The sequence below is a fragment of the Saimiri boliviensis genome, chromosome 2 (assembly GCF_048565385.1).
Source record: "Saimiri boliviensis isolate mSaiBol1 chromosome 2, mSaiBol1.pri, whole genome shotgun sequence".
Taxonomy (NCBI): domain Eukaryota; kingdom Metazoa; phylum Chordata; class Mammalia; order Primates; family Cebidae; genus Saimiri; species Saimiri boliviensis.
Genome location: NC_133450.1, coordinates 70,419,978 through 70,438,791, shown reverse-complemented (window position 1 = coordinate 70,438,791; position 18,814 = coordinate 70,419,978). Strand labels below are relative to the sequence as shown.

The window sequence follows — 18,814 nt, the reverse complement described above, 5'->3', positions numbered from 1 at the left end:
CATTAAAATGTTACCTTAACATTTCAGTGCCAGCAGCTGCATTTTTATGCTAGAAAGAGGTCAAAGAGAGGCTCCAATTCAGCACAAAAGTGGACAGTGAGTGATAAAGTTTAATTAACCCGTTCTGGGAGATCACCTTCATGGACTAGCATCCCTTCTGCGAACTGAAGGACTGAACAAGCAGAAGTAAAGGCCAAACCCATCTCTCCATGCTCCCCACTGTGCAGACGGACTCACTGAGGCTCCGGCGTACATTGCTTGCTCAGCACTGGATCTATTTCGGGCCAAAGTGTCAGCAGGACTGATACCCACAGGGCATCCGAGTCCACATCAAAACCAGGCTTCCTCCATGGCATCTCTTAAACCAAGTCCCTGCCTGCTGACAGTGAGTTTCCAATCGTGGGCTGCCATGGCGGTGCCGGAGGCCTGGCTGGGCACACATCCGGTGGGTGTGGAGTGGAGGGGATTGGGGAGTGGCTTCTAGATCAGCATGAGGGGCGCAGAGGGGAAAGAGAACCCACGGCTTTCAGCCAGCAAGGGAAACGGGCTCAGCACACAGACGGGGCCCCTAGTAAAGCCCACGCAGGCCGGCTGCCCCAAGTGCAGACTGGAGTGGGACAGAGTGGGGCTGACAACTGAGGAAAATTAGGGATGCTGAGTGTGCAGGACCCCGCTGCCTCCTGCCTGCAAAGAGGCCATGCTGGGTGTGCAAATGGTGAGCAGGTACATGGAGATCCTCACTGAGGGCCCAGGGAGATCAGGCCAGAGGAGGCAGGGCCAGCAGGGCCTGGGAGAAGACCAAAGGAGACAGTCAGTGAACTACAGTAGAGCCTGGCACCCCAAGCTGCTGGGGTCAAAGGCAAGGCCACTGCCAGCCCCTCCAATGAACCAGGCCCTGCCTGGCTTGCTCCAGCTGCTGCCCATCTAAGAGGAGCTCTCTGTGGGTCAGTGCTGGGTCCTCCGATGCCACCATCACATGGCACCTCAGTGCCATGCTTAAATCTAGGGATCTGAGATCACTAGATGTGAGCCGGAACACTGCTATTTCCTGGCTCTACAGTCTTGAGGAAATCATTCTCAACCCCAGAGTCTCGGCTTTCTCATCTGTGAAATGGGACATTGACATGTACACCTCACAGAATTCTCACAAGGATTAAATGATGAGTCGTATTCGATGAGATCCCATGCTTTAGGAACTTATGATGGGGGTCCACCCATGGTGGCCAATCACATCCAAGGGGCTAGGGGAGCAGAGGTGACAGGTGGCTATGTAAGAAAAACTCAGGAAACAGCAGGGAGGAGGAGACCACGCCATCTTTCGAAAGAGGAGAGGTCTCGCTTTTGTCTGATCCCTGCACCGAGAGGCACGGGGCCCCAACATACCAGCCGCTCCTAAGGTCAGTGATTCCTCTCCGGCTCATATGTTAGGACCAGCTGCTCGAAGGAGTCGATCTGCAGGAAAGGAGCAGCCATCAGAACCGCTGGGAGATGCTGCTCCACCTGGCCTTAATGGCCACCCATGCAGGCTGGCAGTGGTGAGAGGCAGGTGGGAACTCCGGCTTATGGATGTCTCTAGCCCAGGGAAGGCAACCCTCCCTCTCTCACCCACCCTACCCTCGTCCCACATGGGAACTCGTGCACCGACGCACCTTCACACACTCAGCCCTGCTGGAAGAAAGATGAACAATAGGAAGAGGAGAGACAAGAACCCTGAAGGGGCTGGGGTGCAGAAGAGGGAGGGCCACGGCAGTCACGAGGACGCCACCTGTCGCTCTCTCCTGGAACCACCACACACTTGCCTGGCCATGGTTCACTATTTCCCAGAAACTGGAATCTGGTGCTCGGTACTTGTTCCCGGGGTAGAGCTGCCACACGGCGGGCAGCCGGGAGAAGGGCATCTGGCTGGGGGACAGCGGATCCTGGCGGTGCACTGCCATCTGCCACAAGTGCACTGTGATGCTGGGCTCATACTGAAGGGACCAGAGAAGAGGCAGCAGATTAGGGATAGGGTTCCCTGCACACAAACATGGCAGGCGTAGATGCCCCAGCCCGGCCAGGGGGCTGCCGGGGTCAGAGGTCAATGTTTTCAGAATTCCAGACCCAGAGCCTTGGCACTGGTGCCTGTGGCTTCATCTAGGATGACTGGGGCTTTTCTGGCCCCCTCTGACCTGCACCCCGCCTCAGCCCACTCCAACCCCCAAATTTAGCCACTGTTGCCAACCTGTCAACAACCTTAGGTTAAAGCTGAGTATTCTGGGGCTCCGTCTCTGCCACTGTATAATTTTTTAAATCTCCTTTTTAAAAACAAGATATCCATGGACTCCTGAATCTGAGGGTGATAGATTCCCCCCCAAAATATACTGTAATTCTGATTATGACCTTCACATACTTACAGTAAATATACAAAATAAGGCCGGGTGCAGTGGCTTCTTATGCCTGCAATCCCAACACTTTGGGAGACCGAGGCAGGATGACTGCTTGAAGCCAGGAGTTCAAGACCAGCCTCAGCAAAATAATGAGACTGTCTCTACAAAAAATAAAAAATTAGCTGAGCATGGTGACATGTGCCTATAGTCCCAGCTTCTCGGGAAGCTAAGGTGGGATGATCTCTTGAACCTGGGAGGTAGAGGCTGTTGTGAGCTATAAGCACGACACTGCACTTCAGCCTGGGAGACAGAGCAAGACCTTGTCTCAAAATAAATTAATAATAGGCCAGGTGCAATGGCTCATGTCTGGAATCCCAGTACTTTGGGAGGCCAAGGCAGGAGGATTGCAAGGACAAGAGATTGAGACCATCCTGGCCAACATGGTAAAACCCCATCTCTAGTAAAAATACAAAAATTAGCTGGGTGTGGTGGTGCACGCCTATAGTCCCAGCTACTTGGGAGGCTGAGGCAGGAGAATCGCTTGAACCCAGGAGGCAGAGGTTGCAGTAAGGGAAGATCGCACCACTGCACTCCAGCCTGGGTGACAGGGACTCCATCTAAAAAAACAGATAATGAAAATAACAAAATTAGGCCAACACTGGAAGTTAGAAACATGAAAAGGAAAACTAAAGCTTCCTATGTTACACAACAAAATGGAAAGTCTTTTACACAATTTTCTAAGTATTTGTCTTCTGTGAAAAAACATCTTTTTGAATTAAGAATATTAGCGCTTTATCAATCAGACGTGAATAACTTTTCTCAGTTTGTGCCCTTTTTTATAGGCTGCTTTTGTAAAGAAAAATACTTTAAATTATACGGCAAAATTTCTCCTTCTCTTTGGATTCTGACTTTAGATCAGAGATCAGAAAACTAAGTCTAGCTTGCCATCTGCTTTTGCAAATAAACCTTTATTGTGGATATACTAAGGCTCCTTCCCTCAGCCCTTTACTCAGCCTTTAGCTGCTTCTGCACTGCAATAGCAGAGCTGAGTAGTTACAAGAGGATAGCCCTCAAAGTGGAAAGTGTGACCGTCAGATCCTTCACAGAAAAAGTTGGCTGATCTTTGCATTAGATACGCCCAGGAAGCATAATTTTCCACCCTGAGATGTTGATCTACTGTTAAAAAAGAGGGGAAAAAAAATACTACGTAGCTCCCTTAATCCCACCCGTGGCTAAGTTATTTGAAGAATCCATTCTATTTCCATTGAATCTTTTTTTTTTTTTTCTTGAGGCAGAGTCTCGCCCTGTTGCCCAGGCTGGAGTGCAGTGGCACGATGGCGGCTCACTGCAACCTCTGCCTCCCAGGCCCTCAGCCTCCTGAATAACTGGGATTACAGGTGTGCACCACCATGCCCAGCTAACTTTTGTATTTTTTAAGTACAGACAGGATTTCACCATGTTGGTCAGGCTGATCTTGAATCCCTAACCTCATAATCTGCCTGCCTCAGCCTCCCAAAGTGCTGGGATTACAGGCATGAGCCACCGAACTCGGTTGAATCATTGAAAAAAAAAAAAAAAAATCTTAAGAGTACAGTTCAGATGGCCGGGCACGGTGGCTCAAGCCTGTAATCCCAGCACTTTGGGAGGCCGAGGCGGGTGGATCATGAGGTCAAGAGATCGAGACTATCCCGGTCAACATGGTGAAACCCCGTCTCTACTAAAAATACTAAAAATTAGCTGGGCATGGTGGCGCGTGCCTGTAATCCCAGCTACTCAGGAGGCTGAGGCAGGAGAATTGCTTGAACCCAGGAGGCGGAGGTTGCGGTGAGCCGAGATCGCGCCATTGCAGTCCAGCCTGGGTAACAAGAGCGAAACTCCGTCTCAAAAAAAAAAAAAAAAAAAAAAAAAAAGTACAGTTCAGTGGCAGTAAGCGCATTCACATGTGCAAGCATCAGCACTATCCAACTCCAGAACTTTTTATCCTCCCAAACTGAGACTCCCTACCTGTCATTAACATTAACCCCTCCATCCCCCACTCCCTCCAGTCCCTGGCAGCCACCATTCTACTTTATCTATGAATTAGAACACTCTGAGTACTTCATACAAGAGAATCTGTCCTGTGACTGGCACGTTTCATTTAGTATAATGTCTCCACGTTCCATCCATGTGTCGGACTTTCCTTTTTAAGTATGAATACTTGATGGTTTGTGTTTTGTTTACCCATTCATCTATCAATGGACACTTGGCTGCCTCTACCTTGTGGCTAGCATGAATGTTACGGCTGTGAACATGGGTTTATGAATACATGTTTAAGGTCCCGCTTCAAATTCTTTTGGGTATATGCCCAGAAGTGGCATTGCTGGATTGTGCAATAATTCTCTTCATTTTTTTAGGCAGCCTCATGCTGACTTCCATCGTGGCTGTACCATTTTACATTTCGCTCCATTACCTCTTTTTCAGGCTTTTTAAAAACTTAAAATATTTGCTCCAGAATTTTTGCATCCTTTATTTAGTGTAGGTACAGAAAAGCCTTTCCATGTTCTCTAACGACATTTTTTCAAACAACCTATTTGAAGATTTCTTAGGAAATGTGTTATATTGTTTCGAATGTCTGAACTGGCTGGGTGCCGTGGCTCACTCCTGTAATCCCAGCACTTTGGGAGCCTGAGGCGGGCAGATCACTTAAGGTCAGGAATTCGAAATCAGCCTGGCCAACATGATTAATCCTTATTTCTACTAAAAACAAAAAAAATTAGCTGAGTGTGGTGGTGCACACCTGTAATCCCAGCTACCCAGGAGGCTGAGGGATGAGAATTTGCTTGAGCCTGGGAGGTGGAGGTTGCAGTGAGCAGAGACCACACCACTGCACTTTAGCCAGGGCAACAGAGCAAGACTTCATCTCAAAAAAAACAAACAAATCAACAACAACAACAAAGGCAGTGAATTGTTTATGATGACCTAAATGTTATTTTAAATATCCGGATAAGCTTTTCCCATAGTACACTAAGGCACAATCAGCTCTCCATTTCCGTGAACACTGCACCCATGAATCCAGCCAACTTCAGATTAAAAATACTTTCGGGGAGAAAAGAAATTCTACCAACTTCAAGAGGCAGAACTTGAAGTGACGTGTAGGCATTTCATTAGGTGTTATTAGTAATCTAATTTGAAATATAGGAGAGAATGTGCTGAGGTTACAGGTAATTACTACCCGAGCCATTTTCTATCAGGGACTTGAGCATCCACAGATGGTCCTGGAATCAATCTCCCTCACACACCGGAGACTCTGCTGTATTTAGTTTATCCCCCAAAGACCAGCTGTGATCTAAAAACCCTCATCTTCAGCTGTTTCCTGAGTCATTTTCATTATTACCTGGGGAGCTTTTTTTAAAGTAAAGAATCCAGGACTTCACCCGAGTCTCCCGAATTAATTTCCAGAGGGGATTCCAGGATCTGTTCTCCATCAAATGCTTCCCCAGGCCATGAGCCATGTCTGTCACTGGCTTGCCACAGACATACTCTCATTTTGCAGATTAGGAATCTGAAATCAATGTCGCATTCATCCTACTGGCCCACGGGCTGCCTCCAATTTGCAATGCTTTTGCATATACTACCCCTGCCTCCTTTCCGGACCTGGAGAACTCCTACTCATCCCACAAAGCCTAGCTCAAGAGCTGCCCCATTTGTGAACCTTCGCAGCATGCACTAGGAATGGCACTAAGTTCTGAGCTACCTTAGCCTCAGCTTCATGCCGCAGAACCACATTATTTCACCTGGATAAGCTTGTGCCTGTGGTCCCTTTATTGAGGGGGGAGGCGGGTTCCTGGGGCCAGGACTGGGTATGGACATTGCTGTGCTCCTAGACCTGCATAGAAGTGAGTTTTCCAGCGCGGGTGAGAATGGCCCTCTCTGATCCCTGCACGAGCAGGGTAGGGTTAGTGCGCAGCCCTCCCACAGCCTCCCCTCAGGCCCAGGACTCACTGTGCTGCTCTGGGAGGCGCTGCCCTGGGAGCTTGAGAGCCTGGCCCATTCTCTTTGCGATGGACTGAACCGCACTACTACGGTCACCCAGTTCCTCCCCGACTCGTCCTCGTAGATGCCAGGCCTTTGGATCCACAGACGGGCGGGGGGCGCCCTTGGATGCAGAGAAGCTTGGGAGGCCATGGCAAGCCCACACCCGGGGCTGGCCTCCAGGCGCACATGTGAACCTTTTCCAGGTGCGCAACCTCCTTAAGTGGAGAAGCTCCGGCGTGGGTGGGGCCGGCAGTGGGGGCAGGATCAGTACGGGGAGGAGAGGAGAGGAGGGAGGAGGAAGGAGGGAGGAGGAGGAGGAAGAGGAGGAGGGGAGGGAGGAGGGAGGAGGGAGGAGAGGGGAGCAGGGGGAAAACAAGCAACCCGCAGCAGGGGCTAGGCAGGGGCAAGGCCAAAGACCTGGGTCTCCTGGAGGGGCAGGGGCTGGACTGTGAGCTGCTGGGGGCAAAATGGTGGCTCGCAGGGATAGCGCTGCCCAGCCTTCACCCCAGGCTTCTGTAAGGAATTTGTCTTCTAAAATCAATTCCACCTCCTTTCCACTGGTCCCAGTTCCTGGGCGGCCTCATCTCTGAGCACCCCTGCCCAATTTTCTAGCAGGTGATTCCCCTCCTTTGCTCCTGGCAATCCCCCTGCCAACCACTCTGCCCCAGATCCTGAGCTGGCATGCACGACCCTGGTCTCTCCCACCCCTGTGGCCATTCCTTTAACAAGACTCTGTGTCAGGGACTCAGGGACTCTTCTTTGAGCTAAAGCTCAGAGGTTGGGGGAAGGGGGGCGCTGTAAACTCCGTGGACTCTTTCCCCTGGAGATACCTGGTGAAGGCACATCCTGCACAAATCAAGCTCCTTCTCCTTAGAAAATAAGCCAGTGCATTATCAGCATCTGAGATCAGGATCAGATAAGGCCCACGAAAACAAGGCCATAGGAGGGCACGTGGCCACCTGGCCAGCCCATCCTCGGCCATGGGGCCCAGAGTGCTCACTTGGCCTGGTCATCTTATTGGTTCCACTTTGTCAAGAGGCCACAGAAGCTCAAGAACATAGCAAGAAGCAGGTCCCTTCTATAAGCACCCTGGGCTGCTTCTAAATGCACCATGAATAGGAGCCTTTTCCTTTTGAAAACCACAAACATGATTCTTGCAGTTCAAGTAAAATTAGTGTTGAGATGATGCCATTCCCCTGGGGAGATGTGAAAATGATCTCTGGGCAGTCCTGATCCAGTGTAAGTGGCAGGTAGGATAACCACTTTTGAAGAACTCACTGGGCAGCTTCTGCGGAGGTCTGAGCCTTGTTTTCATAACAATTCCACCTCCTTCTCCAGTGCTTTCCAAGGAACCAGCACTTGGGGTGGGAATGCAGTGGGCCCAGAAGACAAGGGACATCACATTCTCATATAATGTGATCCATACATGGAATCACATATGTGTGTCACCTTTGCCATAGTCTGTTGGTGAGAGGAAGGTCCTACCCTTACTCAAGGTTATGAATACCAGGAGGCAGGGATCATGGAGAACCCCGGTCTCCTGGGCCCCTGGAAGCCTGTTTGCTGTAAGTACTGACCCTATGGGACCCCTCTGAGGATCAGATGAGGCTGTGAGTAAAGTGTTAAAGCCTGACACATAGCGAATACTTGAAATACGCTGGTCAATAGTCTTGTTCTCAGACTTGTTCCCTCTCCCAAGCAGACTCCATCAGTCCTACCCTGGCAACCACAATGCAACTACTGTTTCTCTCACTTCCTATTGCAAATATATACATATTGGTATTCTCAGCCTCGCTCCCCAATGGGCATAGGTGTGGCTATCAGGAGGCTGGTGGTAAAGGTTGCTTAATATGTGGGGAGCCCCTATGCCATGTCAGGCATTTTTCATAGAGTATCTCATTGACATCTCCCACCAACTCCATAAACTGTCACCCCCGTTTCATAGATGAAATATCAGAGGCTTGAGTGGCTTAGTAACCTGAACGAAGTGGGTGGCAGAGGGATACGGACCCCGCTGTTCCTGGCTCTAACATGTATGCTGCTGGTTGCCCACCTTGGCCAAGTTTGGCTTATTTCATGAAAGAGGCAGAACCTGAGTAGGGAGAGCCACAGTGGCTACTGTGGAAATGGTGGTGGGGTCTGAAGGTGGAGACTGAGAACACCTCCCCATGAGTGGGTGGTCAGAAGGTAAGTAGAGGTCTCCACAGGCAGAAAGGAGTAACTACCAGTCTCACCTATCACCCTCCTTGGCCCGGTCTCCCACCCCTCATCCCTTGGACCTGCACTGAAAAAAGCCCCAGAGCTGCAGGCGGGAACAGTTTGGTCCCTGGTCCTTCAGCTGGCCTTTGTCCATGTCATGTCTGAGATAAGGCTATGTCTTCTGGCCAAGTTGTCCATCTCTGGTACCTGTGACCTGAAGGCTTTGCTCTCCAGGATGGATGTCACCAACGTCTTTGAGAAACACTTTGATCTCGCCAGAATTGCTCCCAGGATTGCCTGGTCCTGACAGTGCGCTCATGCCTGGGCTCAATGCTCTCCTCCTCCAGCAGAGGGAGTCCTTCACAAGCCCCAAGCCCCTGGGATATGGCGACGGGACTCCCTCTTGCCGGGAGGGTTCCAGACCACAAATAAGGGGGCACACTGTGCGGGGCTTGAGAGGCTGTTAAGAGTCACTAAAACCTCTGCACGTTTCTGTTCAGCTCTTCCTGGGTACTGGGCCAAAATGGCAGGGCAGACAAGATGCCAAAGGCAGACAGCCTAGATGCTGTGTGGTTCAGATGTAACTGGCAAAGTTATCGCACTGAGGAAGCAGCACGAGTAGATGTGGAGGAGAGGTAATTCAGGGTGTGTCTGGAGATCAGGAATAATGAGGATTATCCAGGCTCGTATGATAAAGAATAAGAATACGGTGGGGGAGGGGGGGCGGTCAGGGGGTGGCGCTGATGCTCCATTGTAAGGATCAAACACGCCAGTCCCAGCAGCTGGTTTTGTGGAAGAACAATGAGTATTTGAGACAAGGCGTGACGTAAGTATGCACTTAATGTTTGAACTAATGATAAAACCAAAGAGTGGCTTAGTAATCAAGAGATCATGACTACTAGAGAAAGATTGGATGGAGATTGTGCAGATAATAATAAAAATGCGAACGTCCAAGTTCCAGCTCTGCTTATTTCAGACGGGGAGCCCAACAGACTTGCAAAGTGGTGAAAGAAACTCAACCCAACCATGGAACTAAAGAATGGGGGTTTAGGAAAGTTTTGCTTATTCTGAGGTAAAAATGTACACTATTTTCTTCTAAAGGTTTTATTTAGATTAATATTCCACGTTGATATCCAGTTAACTTAATGCCATTTATTTAAAAAACTAGCCTTTCTCTACTGTACTGTATTATCATGTCTGTCATAATCTGGGAACATTTCTGTATGAGTCTGTTTCTGGACATTTTCCGTTCCATTAGTCTGTTCGTCTCTCCTTGTGTTGACACCACATTGCTAATTGCTACTGCTTTCAAATAGGTCTTGATATAGTAAGATTCTGTTTCTCCGGAGAACCCTAATACAGCTATTCTCTTCCCTTTGCATATCCACATGAATTTTAAAATCAGCTTGTTAAGCCTCCCCACCTCCAAAAGCCTGCTAAGATTGATTGGGATTGTGCTGAATCTATAGGTCTATTTAAAGAGATTTAACATTCCCACCATATTAAACCTTACAATCCAAAGCAATTGCATAGTGTATCCTTCCATATTATGGGTTGTCTTTAATTGTTCTGATTTCATTAAGTCAACTCTTAGTTATTTGATTGATGCTATTTTAAATGTTATTTTAAATTCTGTATTATGTCTGTTGCTGTCATGAAAAATGCAACTGATTTGTGTACATTGACACTATATCCAAAACCTAGATAAATTCACTTAACTCTAATAAGTTTACCGATTATTTGAGAAAATGTCTTAGCCGTTATATCTTCAACTATTCCTACCTCATCCTTGCTTTCCCGCTCTTTCAGTGACTCCAATTGGACGTCGTCAGATACTTTAAACTGTTTACCATGCTTCCTGTGGTCCGTTCCATTTCGTTTCTGTTTTTTCCCTCTCTGAGCTTCAATTTTGGTGTTTTCTATTGGTTTATCTTCCATTTCACTAATGCTGACATCTGCTATATCCAATCTGCTCTCAAACAATTGATTGCTTGGTGCAAATATTATGTTTATTAGTTCTGGAATGCCCATTTGATGCTTTTTTTAATAGATTAAAACTTTCCCAATCCAAACCTCAAGAGATGGTTCTTGGACCTCATGCAAGAATTTGGGGCAAGTCCATAGGGTAAAGCTAAAGCAAGTTAATTATTTAAAAAGTAAAAGAATAAAGTGGCTACTCCGTAGGCAGAGCAGGCCGGATGGCTATTTTCATGGTCATTTCTTGATTATATGCTAAACAAAGGGTGCATTATTCATGAGTTTTCCATGAAAGGGGTGGACAATTGGAACTGAGGGCTCCTCCTCCTTTTAGACATATAGGGTAACTTCCTGACACGTCCATGGCATTCGTAAACTGTTATGGTGCTGATAGAAGTGTCTTTTGTCATGCTAATGTATTATAATTCATGTATCATGAGCAGTGAGGATGACCAGAGGTCACTTTTGTCACCAGCTTGGTTTTGGTGTGTTTTGACTGGCTTTTTTACTGCAACTGTTTTATCAGCAAGGTCTTTGCGACCTGTATCTTGCGCCTACCTCCTGTCTCATCCTGTGACTTAGAATGCCTAAGCTCATGGGAATGCAGCCCAGTAGGTCTCAGCCTTATTTTACTCAGCCCCTGTTCAAAACGGAGTCCCTCTGGTTCAAATGCCTCTGAAAGTAGCATTGGCCTGTTGCAAACAACTTCATCTCACCCTAGGGAAGGGAGGGCTTTTTTTTTTTTTTTTAAGGTAGAAGGAATGAAGTTATGTCTTTGTGCTGATGGAATTGATGCAGGAGAGAATGCCTACAGGCAAGGTATAAACTTAAGGCAAGTACAGTGGCGAGGGCCCAAGGGGTGACTTGGCTTGAAGGAAGGAGGGGCTTTTGTTCCAGTATAACTGAAAGGAACACGGAGAATCCGCTCAGATGCAAGTAAGGGCAAGAAGAGGAAATTCCCTTCCTCCACCTTTCACAACATGAAATTACAAATGGTTATTTTGTAATTTTCTAAGACCTAACCTTGGAAAATCAACATATGAAAATATTAAGAACATGTTTATGACCTTGGATAGGAATGACCTTCCCAGAGACGATGCACAAAGTAAAAGCATGACACATATATGACCTAAGATGTATAAACAACTTCGTATGACAATACATGAATTTTTTTTTTTTTTTTTTTTTTGAGATGGAGTTTCGCTCTTGTTACCCAGGCTGGAGTGCAATGGCACGATCTCGGCTCACCGCAACCTCCGCCTCCTGGGCTCAGGCAATTCTCCTGCCTCAGCCTCCTAAGTAGCTGGGATTACAGGCACGCGCCACCACGCCCAGCTAGTTTTTTCTATTTTTAGTAGAGACGGGGTTTCACCGTGTTCACCAGGATGGTCTCGATCTCTCGACCTCGTGATCCACCCGCCTCGGCCTCCCAAAGTACTGGGATTACAGGCTTGAGCCACCGCGCCCGGCGACAATACATGAATTTTTAAAAGTGACCAGCGTTAAGTGAAGATGGTAACAATATAGAGCAAAGTGTTAGTTTCCAGGGTATGTAATGAACTCTTATAGATCAGCAAGTAAAAGGAACAACCGATTGGAAAAACAGGGAACAGCTAGAATTCACAGAAAATGAGATGAAAATGGCCAGTTGCTATATGAGAAGCTGCTCAGTCTTACAAGTAATCAGGAAAATGCAAATTTTAAAAGTGAGATACATTTTTTAAATCTACAGTAGTGCCAAACAAAAGCACTTGACAATATCACATGTTGGCAAGTAATATCCTTTGCCTGACTGACCAGGCCCCTTCTTCACAAGGAACTGGCGAGGGGAAGCCAGGCTCTTCCTCCCGTGGTCACCCTGGCCAGTCAGTTTCCACAAAACTAGCACACCAGGCTGTACAGGCCAATACAAGTTTCTTCACCGAAAGGTGGGTTTCTTTCAAAAGGACAATTTTGATGCAAGATAGACAAATGTTAGAGTTTGAGATTTTTGCAAGACAAAACATCTAGTAACTTCAGTATTCACCAGGAGAAATTCCCCCGTGGTGTGCCCCTCCAGCCCTTTATCCTGCCTGCCTTCAGGATCACCCCTTGTCTCATAGGTACTCATTTTTTAGGTCTCCTTGAATAGATTCTATCCTGCCCACAAGTGAGCCCTTCCCATGCCAAGTTTCCATCTAACCCTTGGTCTGGAGCAGGTGCAGGCTTCAGCCAGGTGGAAGCTGCTGAGGCCGGCGGCGGGTGGGGGCGCTGCCTAGCCTTGGATGCTTGGGTAATGGGAAGCAGTGTAAAGTTAGGATGATGGGCTCCAGTATGTTGGCCAAGGATGAGCCTGGCTTCTCTCATTCAAGTTTCCTCATTGGCAAGAACTGTGAGCCTGCCAGTTCTTTTATTAATAGATCTATAAAGTTGGCACTTCTCCCAAGGACAGAACTTTTTCCCCCATAGGAAAAGACAGTCTAAAACCAAATTGAGGAAACATCACTTTCTCCGGTAGCACAGGCTCATCTTGCCCTTGCAAACTTTGGTCTTGTTATTGTCAGAGGGTTTTCAGTTTCTCCCCGGCTCCATTGAGAAGTGGGTGGGGAGAGGTGTATTTATCTTTCATAGCTGAGCTTTACTGGAAGAGGACCAAGGGATAAATTCATTCAGCCCGGCCATTCTTTTGCCTTCCCCATACAAATGGAGAAAGGTTCCTCCAATGCCATAGGATTTTCCATTTGCAAATGAGTCAGGAAGCCAGGGGCACACAGCATCCAGCCTATGGCAGGAACTCTTGCCTCCCTTTCAGTCAGAATAATTGTCTCCCACCTTTTTTATTCAGACTTCTTTTATCACATCAGTTTCTGACTTGGCCTACAGCATGTAGGTTTATATTGCCTGGATCCTATTTCAGGCTTTCTATCTGTCTCCCCTAGATTCTGGCTCCCAAACAAAAAGGGGTCCGGGAATATTTAAAAGTGAAATGGGTGAGTTGCCTGACCCCCGTCCCATGACATGTGACAGAGGCATGGCTCTTACTTTCAGCTGCCACATGTTCAAACCCCTTACAAGGGGAAGCATGCAGCCAGGCAGGTGCAGGAGACAGGGCAAGCGCTTTTTTGGTCTCTGGCCCCATGGTAGCATCTATGGGTGGGTGTCTGCGACTCCCTGACCCCAAGTGGGCACATGTTACAGTGTTCTGTTAGCCTTGCTGTCCATGGATGACTTAAGTGTCAGACCCTTTTGGTACCTAGGTCTTTGTCCAGCATCCAGGAAGAATCAGGTCACACTCAAACTTGAAGGATGAAGGCAGGGGTTTTATTGAGTGGTGGAGGTGCCTCTCAGCAGGATGGATGGGGAGCTGGAAGGGCAATGGAGTGGGAAGGTGATCTTCCCCTGGAGTTTGGCCATCCCGTGGCGAATCTCCTCTCCACTCCCCCTCAGCCCAATCCCTCTCAATGTTCGGACACTCCTTCTCTTCTCTCTTCTGTGCCATTCTGCCATTCTTCTGCTCTTCTGTTTGTCTCATCTGCTTCTGGAGCCTGGGGTCTGGGATTTATATGATACAGGATGGGGGGCATGACAGACCAAAAGGCAACTTTTGGGCATGAAAACAGGAATGCCTGTTCCCGTTTAGGGTCGTGGGTTTCCAGGTTTGAGGGTAGAGCCTTTGCCAGGCAACTGCCCTATTCTACCCAGTATTTCCCTGTCTCCTGTAGGTATCAAAAGCATATAGAGTTTGATGGTGAACAGCCCCAAATCCAAAGGTTTGTTCTACCTCTTACTAGTTGTGTGACTTTGACCTTATATCTTAACCTTTTTGAACTTCCTATTCCTCACTTGTAACACAAAGATGCCTTCTACCTTACTATGTTGTTGTAAGAAACGGTAATCACATTTGTAAAACCCCTGGCACACAGGAGATCATCAATGTTAATTTATCACCTAGGGGGCAGAAACTGTTCCTTATTCATCTCCATGTCCTCAGCATCAAACCAGTGCCAGAAACATTGGAAGGACCCAGAGAGTACTTGTTGGATTGAAATATCCATTAGTCAAATTGTTTCCTGGGTCAAAACAGTTCTAGCCAAATTCAACATGAACCCAGAGGTGTGCTGAAAATATAACTCATTCGGAGACTCCCTTCCTGCCGACTCCTCATAGAAAATGTACTCAGGAATGGAAGTGTTCACAGCAAAACAAAGGCCCTAGGTATTGAGAGTCTGCTGTGAAATAGAGAGGTCTGAGGGGTCAGGAGAAACAAAGCATCAGCCAGCACAGATGGTTCCCTGGGGTCTTCGTAATTATCATGTCTTCTCTTGCAGGTCTGCTGTGTGACTGGTCTATTTAGGTTAGCAGAGTTGCCAAGGTGAGAGGTGCACTCTGATTGGCCATGAAGGTGGCCCTTGTGTGCCTGGAGCTTTTCCTGATTGTGGTACAAAGCTGCATCATGCAGTGCATGAAGATTCACCTGCATCTTCCCTCTGCTGCCTCTCCCTCTGGCTCTTTGGGCTTTGGCTTTAAATGGTTCTTCATTTAATCCATCAGAATGACCCAGAAGGAAGGAATTGTTTGTAAGTGGGTCACTCCCTCAAGCGTGGTGGCAGCCTTCTTGTGATGAAGAAATTGGGTCTTTGCAAATAGTAAGTATCTAACCAAAGGCTGGGGTGAGGGGAGAGAGGCCCGCATGAGTTACAAGCTCCCCAAGGACACTGTGTTCCTCTCCTCATTTCAGAGATGAAAAACCAAGGCTCTGAAAGCAATCATCAGGTTAGGCATGGTGGCTCACACCTGTAATCCCAGCACTTTGGAGAGCTGAAGTGGGTGGATCACTTGAGCCCAGGAGTTTGAGACCAGCCTGTGCAACATGGCAAAATCCCATCTCTACAAAAGATAAAAAATTAGCCAGGTGCCATGGTGCATGCCCTATAGTCCCAGCTACTCAGGAGGCTGAAGTGGGATGATCGCTTGAGTTTGGGAGGTTGAGGCTGCAGTGAGCCATGATCATGCCACTGCACTCCAGCCTAGGAGATAAAATGACACCTTATCTCAAAAAAAAAAAAAAAAAAAAAAAAAAAAAAAGTGACCATCACTTAGCCAAGATCACAGAGGTAGCTAGTGGAGGAGCTAGAATCTGACCTTTAGCATGTTTGATTCCAAAGTCCAAACTCTCTTCCACGACACGACAGGTTCTTGGTAGACACTGCAAACTCTGTTCACTGATTGACAGAAGTCAGGCTGGTATTCATGAGCTGACCACATATGCCCCAGTAACTCAGCAAGCCTCTCCAGTTACATTGCCAAATACTAATCACTCATTTAATTCACACAGGGTACCTGGGGTCCAGCTCCAAGCTACTCCGTAACAACAGAGGGGACCATCTTATTTACAGTCAGGCCTCGTGAGATCCAACTTATCTAGGAGATAGTCTGGGGATAAAGTGGAGGGGCCTCACTGCACAACTCTAATAGATAGAATGCCTGATTTGCAAGGCCATGCTGCTTGAATATCTGAGGTCCCAGGGATGCCAGCCAACCTTCCTGGCTTTCTGAGGTTGACAGAGGAAGTAACCCAACTATCCCTCCCCTCTGTACATACAGATATTACAAGGACCCTCCCATCCTTAGAAACAAGCCTGCCCACCACCATCTTTTCATGATGAAAGTCAATGTATGTGGGTTAAAAACACAGATTCTGGGCCAGGCGCGGCGGCTCATGTCTATAATCCCAGGACTTTGGGAGGCCAAAGTGGGTGGATCACAAGGTCAGGAGAACGAGACCATCCTGGCTAACGCATTGAACCCCTGTCACTACTAAAAATACAAAAATTAGCTGGGCATGGTGGTGGGCGCCTGTAGTCCCAGCTACTCAGGAGGCTGAGGCAGAAGAATCGCTTGAACCCTGGAGGCAGAGGTTGCGGTGAGCCGAGATCGCACCATTGCACTCCAGCCTGGGAGACAGAGCAAGACTCCATCTCAAAAATAAAATAAAATATAAATAAAAACACAGATTCTGGAACCAGACTGCCTGGCTTCAAATCCCAGCTCTGGTATTTACTAGCCATGTGAATTCCAGGATGTAACTGACCTGTCAAAAGGTATAATGAAAATACTACATACTTTGTATAATTGTTAAGGATTAAATGAACTGAAATGTGCTGAGTTTTTAGAACAGTGTCTGGAACACAGTAAGTGCCTTAGGTATTGTTATTATTGAGTATCATGCTAGCTCTCCAGCCTTCCCTTTAAAGCCAGACTTCTCAGAATAGGCTAGAGGCACTAACCCTCAAGCCTGACAGTTAGTACAGACCATCTCATAATCTTGTTTCCGCCAACCTACCCCCAGCCTCCACTGAAATTGCTCTTTTAAAGGGCCCCCGGGGCCTCCTTCCAGAAGGTGATGGATGATGAGTTTCTTTAGCAGAAGCCATCCCACTAACTCTGCCACCTGCCACACTGCAGCCCTTCCCACCTTCTCAACCCTCTGGTTTTCCTTTGGTTTCCATGCCTTGACACTGGCAATTCTCACTTTTTGACATACTAAGTTTAAAATGTTAGGTGGAGCTAAAATTAACCATCATCCATCTCTTAAAAGCTTTCCCACTAAACTTTTTCTCTTTTAAATAGGGCCTCACTCTGTCAACCAGGCTGGAGTATAGTGGTGCTATCACAGCTCACTGCAGCCTCGACCTCCTGGTCTCAAGCAACCCTCTCACCTCTGCCTCCAGAGTGGCTGTGACTACAAGTGCATTCCACTGCACGTGACCCCTGCCAGATTTCTGATAACAGCATGTATTTTTCCCCACCATTCACCTTTCTAGTCAGAGAGCTCTGGTAAATGAGGCTTCACTGAACACACAGAGCCCAAGATGTGACTGTTTAACAGCCATCCATCTTTATCCATCAAACTGGATTCCCTAGTGTCCAGAGAAAAGGTTGTTCCCATTTTCATTATGCTACAGGGACCTACTATGGAAGATGGGCAAGCACAGAAGGAAGGCAGAAGCAATGAACAGCCACCAAATATACACAGACGTGCAATGTACAGCCAAGTCCACAGTCCTGTAAACTGCTGGATTCATCACCCATCAATCCTCCTTCCCAGTGTCTAGAATCATTCACCCCGCTGCAACCTCAGCGCTGAACCAGCCCTGAGTCCAATTCTACCCTGATTTAGAGAAGGGGAGTGGATTAGGCTGGGTACCGTGGCTCATGCCTATAATCCAAGCGCTTTGGGAGGCCAAGGCAGGCAGATCACCTGAGGTCAGGAGTTTGAGACCAGCCTGACCAACATGGAGAAACCCGGTCTCTACTAAAAGTACCAAAAATTAGATGATCATGGTGGAGCATGCCTGTAGGCCCAGCTACTCAGGAGGCTAAGGCAGGAGAATCGCTTGAACCCCGGAGGTGGAGGTTGCAGTGAGCCGAAATCATGCCATTGCACTCCAGCCTGGGCAGCAAGAGCAAAACTCCATCTCAAAAAAATAAAAAAAGGGGAGTGGATTAAAGACTTAGTACCTCTGAGAATTCTGCAACTCCAGCCTGTCTGCTATCCAATACTAATGTTCAGAGTCCCCACTTTGAAACTAGGGTTCGAGTCCCCACACCCCAGTCTTTCCATCAAAGATCTGCCTTAGTACCAACACTTCAGGGAGCCTCTTCTGCGCCCAACCACCAATATACAAACACCCCTACACACCATGCACACATACACCTACATACACACACACACACACACACACACACACACACACACGCACACTCATCCTTCCCAAACACCGGAGGCCTGCATCTGACCCAGGGCTGTGCCTCAGGCCTCGAGCCCTGATCTCTCTGATGCTGAGTGGATAGACAGGAACCATGTCTTCTTGCTGTCTACAGTAGGCTTGGCACATACTAGGTGCCTGATAAATGGCGAAGAACCGAATTCCTGCTGCCTCATGCCTGCTGCAAGAAAAGTCATAAAGAACAGCGTAAAGAGTACGTACCTGGGGATGAGACAGCCAAGCCTGGATCTGGGTTCTGACGCTACATTCCGGATCGTGAACACATTGCTCAGCCCCTTTGCACCTCGGTTTCCTCAAGGCTGTGAGGATTAGCAACGACGTGGAAATGTGTGCTGTAAAAATGCCTGCCTGGGTTTCATCCTGAGGAATAGTGGTATGAAAACAGAGTGTTACAACTCCCCTCCCCTTTGAGAGGGGAGAGAAATCAGAAATAGAACTTTTTCTTTAGGAAAAGAATCACTTGTAATGAAAAGAAACCGTGAAGAAATC

The 18,814-nt window shown here is 47.8% G+C and overlaps 1 protein-coding gene, 1 long non-coding RNA gene and 1 pseudogene across 4 annotated transcripts in view; 1 reads left to right on the top strand and 2 right to left on the bottom strand.

The window, feature by feature from the left end:
* The window catches only part of LOC141582669 (uncharacterized), a 530,026-nt gene that overhangs the window by 415,466 nt on the left and 95,746 nt on the right, over window positions 1-18,814 (top strand). The window lies entirely within an intron of this gene.
* The window catches only part of TCL1B (TCL1 family AKT coactivator B), an 18,784-nt gene continuing 221 nt past the window's right edge, over window positions 252-18,814 (bottom strand). Inside the window, exons 1-4 of one of the 3 annotated variants that reach the window (XM_003929009.4) lie at window positions 6,348-6,554; window positions 1,800-1,970; window positions 1,384-1,452; window positions 252-787 (exon numbers count right to left, since the gene is read on the bottom strand). In XM_003929009.4, coding sequence (XP_003929058.1) covers window positions 1,399-1,452; window positions 1,800-1,970; window positions 6,348-6,530 — 408 coding nt within the window. In that variant the 5' untranslated portion in view covers window positions 6,531-6,554 and the 3' untranslated portion in view covers window positions 252-787; window positions 1,384-1,398. Of the gene's footprint in view, window positions 788-1,383; window positions 1,453-1,799; window positions 1,971-6,347; window positions 6,555-13,859; window positions 14,088-18,526; window positions 18,686-18,814 lie in introns of those variants that run through there. The other 2 variants (XR_012515549.1, XR_012515550.1) reach the window with 2 other exon arrangements.
* Window positions 18,349-18,814, bottom strand: part of LOC101043116 (uncharacterized) — a 12,767-nt pseudogene continuing 12,301 nt past the window's right edge.